This window comes from Dipteris shenzhenensis, chromosome 28, assembly GCF_047967505.1.
Source record: "Dipteris shenzhenensis isolate YYH24624 ecotype China chromosome 28, Dip_SZ_1.0, whole genome shotgun sequence".
NCBI lineage: Eukaryota > Viridiplantae > Streptophyta > Polypodiopsida > Gleicheniales > Dipteridaceae > Dipteris > Dipteris shenzhenensis.
The window spans coordinates 35,519,315-35,523,984 of record NC_141623.1 but is presented as its reverse complement, the minus strand read 5'-3'; the positions used below and the strand labels follow the sequence as shown (position 1 = coordinate 35,523,984).

The following is a 4,670-nucleotide window of genomic DNA, read 5'->3' as shown; positions in this document are numbered from 1 at the left end:
TTAGAAAAGACTCTAACATATGATGCCAATCTAAGCAATACTCAATTAACATTTGTTGAAACACCTTTGCACAATCTTTACCAAGGTGCATGAGAAACAATTCATACTCTTCTTTGGTTGTAGTTCTATTAATGGCAAACACTCAAAGAAAAGCTTGCAGCAAGTGACTATAGGGGTCATCATCCTTTGTCCCTTTGAAGTCCTAAAACTGCACCTTAATGAGTTGGGCAACTTTTGACTATAATCTCACCACCTCAAGCAAAATGCTTGTGAGGCCCTCAACGATTCAAAAACATGGGTTTTAGCTTAACCATGCTAACAATCTAAGCAAGAGAACTCACAAAGTTCAATGAAGTTATCTCAATCAAAAATCCATCTTATTGTGAATTTACCCAAAATATGAAGCATAAGACCAACATCATGTCAATCATTAATGATGGTGATCAACAATTCAAACTAGTCATCTTAGAGTGCTCCCCCATTTTAAGAGTTCACATCCATATGTTGGAATGAAAGAGAGGACAATTTAATGCAAAGGTTGAAGTAAAGGTGAAGCATTGATTGAGACTATCTACTCCATCCTAATTGGCCAACAATCCAACAAAACATTAGAGAATCTATAAAACATTTCAATAGCTCAATGCTAAGCCAAAACTATGAAAACTAGAATTTTGGGCTACCATTGGAATGTTGGACTAACAAGGCTATCACCTCATGGGAACATTCTAAATTCGTGTTTCTAGTTGTCATTGAACCCTACTAGCCCATGCAAGGAAGCCCTTTTAGTATTTTTATTCACTACAAAAACTCTACCAATATCTCATCAAATTTCCTACCTTTGAGAACCTCCCTTATCTCATCTCTCTCTTCTCTATCTCTCTCTCTATCTCTATCTCTATCTCTATATTTCTAATAGAGAAAGGTGCCATGAGGCAAGCAATGCCACCACTCTTCCTTGCATGCAAAGGCCCTCCACATGGCATGCCCCCACGATCTCAAAGGAGCTTCCTTTTATTGCAGTTCCCCAACGTACTTGAAGAGCTTGAAGGACCGTTGCGAGGATTGAACATCAATGTTTTGCCGAAGTATGTCGATTATCCCCTCACCCACACGAGACGTAGTATCAAACCTGCTATAACTTGTTCTATAACACGAGACTCTTCCTCGACAGTACTAAGGAGATTAAACGGAATGTTAACTTTTTACCTCGTGAGCGGCATCTGTTGAGAGAGGAGAGGCTAGAAATACAAAGAGGAATGAATGCATGCCCACAGGTAGGAGAAGAGGAAAAGAGTGCGTTGCAAAGAGGAGCGGAAGACGCTGTGAGATACGAAAACGAAGATATATGGATCAGTTAGAGAGCGCTGATTGATCATGCGCGCGCTAAGCACGGCTTATTTGTGTAGATCGGATTACATATATTTAGCTTAACAGCATCTTCATCGGATGAACACTCAGGGTTACATTTTAAGAGACCAATCCCAAACAACCAGGATTTACAAGGAATGGTGCAGCAACCAGAAGGCTGGAAGTTGAATGAGCTTACCACTATGGGAGTGTAAAATGGAAGGGCAATGCCAAACAATCAAGGCTCACACTCCAATTGCAAATAAAACGCTACAGAGTTGAACTCGATTCAAACCGGGAAGGCTAAGAATAGTGAGATGAGTTCGATATTGACAAAAACTCACAAATACTTGACGATCAATCTAATCCAATATCGATAAATCTTGGAATCAGAAATGCTCGACTTTTAATAGTCAAAGGACCCTTGGCTTGCATCGGAAGGAACAACCACAAGCAAACTTCCCCAAAAAGTCCAACAGATGAAGGCGATTCAACCAAAGATTTGCATCGGAGTGAACAACCCATTCTAAAGCATCCTGTACAAGCAGAAATGTCAAGATAGATGACTATGAAGCTCCTATCCCCCCGCCGATTCCAAAGCAAAGAAGGTTGAGCCAGAGGCCATTTGCTAGCATCTCTAGTTGCATTTGAGGACATCCCTCTCTCCTTCACCTTTCGACTAACATGTGAGCTCCCCTCGCCGATTCGAACAAGGACATCCCTTTACCAACTTCTCCACCTGCACAGCCCTCATCAATCCGGATGAGAATTTCCAACCTTCTAAAAGTACCTATGGATCTGTTTCAAGAATTTGATAGTTACGTAAGCCCAGAGCAAGGGGAGAATTTGAAGAGGTTCATAAGTTAAACCAGCGGTTTCGCCTGGGGCGGTTGTAACCTGTGTCCATCTAATACATCCTTTTATCGTACTTTGGCCTTTTCTCCCGGTCCCTACAATGACTTGCACGATTGCTACTGATCGGTGCTAGTACGGTGAGACTCGAACGTTACCAGAAGGGTTAAAACATTGTTGATGAAGTCAAGCTGCTCCAAAGTCGAATATGTGGAGGGATTCCAATATGATGCAAAACTGACAACCTATAAGCATCAGAGGTAAACACGAAAGGAAAGATCCAGCTCGCTCATTGACAAAGGCATAAGAAGATGGAAAAGAGCATTATACGATGGACACCAGAAACTGCAAATGGACACCGCAGAACCTACATTGAATTTTGGGTAGGACTTCTACATTTTTAAAGACAAAACACAGAACAGCACGAGGGACAATCCATTCGGAAGTACAGTACTAACGACAGATGGAACCATTAACAGACGTTGCGTACAGCGACTGCCATGTCACAACGAAGAGGATTTTTCAGGTTAGAGGCTTCACCTGAGCTCAGATATCCAGAAAATCGTAACCTTAAAAAGCCACTAATTTACAAAATCAGCCATACGCATTAGCAATTTCGAGCTCCCCATCGCCTACAAATCTACGCCTCAGACCAGGTCACGGCGCTCTCAAATCTCTGGGGAATAAGGACTCCAACAATACCATTATTCAAACAGCCCACCAATTGAATAGAGCAGACGAGACCCAAAGCAGTGGTGGTGTACAAATACACCGTAATGGAGAATCCGTTCACCAGAGCCTAAGCCCTTTCACCTCTGATTCTGCGAGCAAGCTGGATATCCTTGGGCATGATTGTAACCCTCTTGGCATGAATCGCGCACAGGTTGGTATCCTCAAAGAGACCAACGAGGTAGGCCTCAGCAGCCTCTTGAAGGGCAAGGACGGCGGAACTCTGGAAGCGAAGGTCGGTCTTGAAGTCTTGGGCGATTTCTCTGACGAGGCGTTGGAAGGGAAGCTTACGGATGAGGAGCTCGGTGCTTTTCTGGTATTTACGGATCTCACGGAGGGCAACGGTACCAGGGCGGAAGCGGTGAGGTTTCTTGACGCCACCAGTGGCAGGGGCGGATTTACGAGCAGCTTTGGTGGCGAGCTGCTTGCGGGGGGCTTTACCACCAGTGGATTTACGGGCAGTCTGTTTGGTACGAGCCATGGAGAAGATGCAAAAGAGCAGAAACGAAGATGATTCAAGCACAACAACGAGCTAAGAAACGAAGACGATTCAAGCACGACAGCGAGCTATGGCGAGAAGATCAGGTGAAGCTCAGAGATGGCGAGCTCATCCTTTTGTAGTTGACGATCATGATTAAGATTTTTGAATTTTGTAAGTTCCAAATTTGAATTCTTTTGCATGCTTCCTTGATCCTCCCCCCCCCCAAAATGCCTTTCCTTGGCTCGGTGCACATCCAAGGGCAACACTTCCCCGCCACTGGGCCACTCATGTAGCTCGCACGAATTTCGATGCAAGGATGTGCCACTCATGTAGCTCACACGAATTTCATTGCAGGGATGGAGCGCCATTGTTGCTCAAATTGGCACCTCCGTTTTTTTTGGACGTCGCAAAATTTGAGCGTTTGTGCTCCATTTCACATCCAACCCGTCGGGGATTGCCATTTGGCTCTCCCCATTGTCTTTTATGCTCCTCCAACACTCGAGAGCCTCTGCCCATCCAATAAAGCAACAATGCAGCTCCCTGCACGTGTCGTTAGCTGGTCCACAGAATGCATTGAAGACTCTCCTTGGTTGCAGTGGCTGGTTCATGAGGGAGAATTGACTTAGGGCTTCAGGGGACTCGCACCAAACGCACATCTCTGTCCTCGTGGGCACTAATCCTAAGCTCTACCAAACTAGATCCAGGTAGGCAGTTGTGTCAAGAAAGAAGAGAGCATTGTGTAAAGGAAATAATGAAATACTTTTACATGCATATTAGTACACAATAATCAGATTTTGCAATTTGCATTTGGCACATAGAGCACATTGCACTTATCAAACAACCACATGTTCATGCGGGAGGAGAGTTGCCATCTTTCCTCTTTGAAAATTGTAAGACCAAGGAATTATCCTTCCTTGGGAACATAGCAATTTGCATTCAATACATGGCACCTTGTAGATTGGAAATAATTCTTCAAGGGCTTGCATAGCTCCTGTGTTGCCACATGAAAGGTTGTCCTGCACATGCCTTTAAGCTTAATCCTAATGCAACTCTTGCATAATCATCCCACAGAAGGGGAGACAAGGTGGCAAAAAAGAAATGTTTCCATTGACGCTTCCCTAGATAAGTACCACTATTGTCATTCTATAATGATCCTTGAGTGAGTAAGGACCCAATAAAGCTCCATAGTTGGCATGAGTTTTCGATCTGCCTGAGCATGAACATACAAAGCATAGGAGTGTGTTTGCAACTACAACTTTAG

At 43.9% G+C, this 4,670-nt stretch overlaps 1 protein-coding gene across 1 annotated transcript; it reads right to left on the bottom strand.

Annotated features, from left to right (window-relative positions):
- Positions 1 to 2,665: 2,665 nt before the first annotated feature.
- Positions 2,666 to 3,496, bottom strand: LOC147883498 (histone H3.2). Its single transcript, XM_087399432.1, has one exon. It carries the CDS (start codon positions 3,407 to 3,409, stop codon positions 2,999 to 3,001), a length of 411 nt encoding a protein of 136 aa, XP_087255558.1. The 5' UTR covers positions 3,410 to 3,496; the 3' UTR covers positions 2,666 to 2,998.
- Between the last annotated feature and the right edge of the window lie 1,174 nt (positions 3,497 to 4,670).

Coding starts and splice junctions, on each gene's coding strand:
- LOC147883498 (XM_087399432.1), bottom strand. CDS start 3,409: ATGGCTCGTACCAAACAGACTGCCCGTAAATCCACTGGTGGTAAAGCC.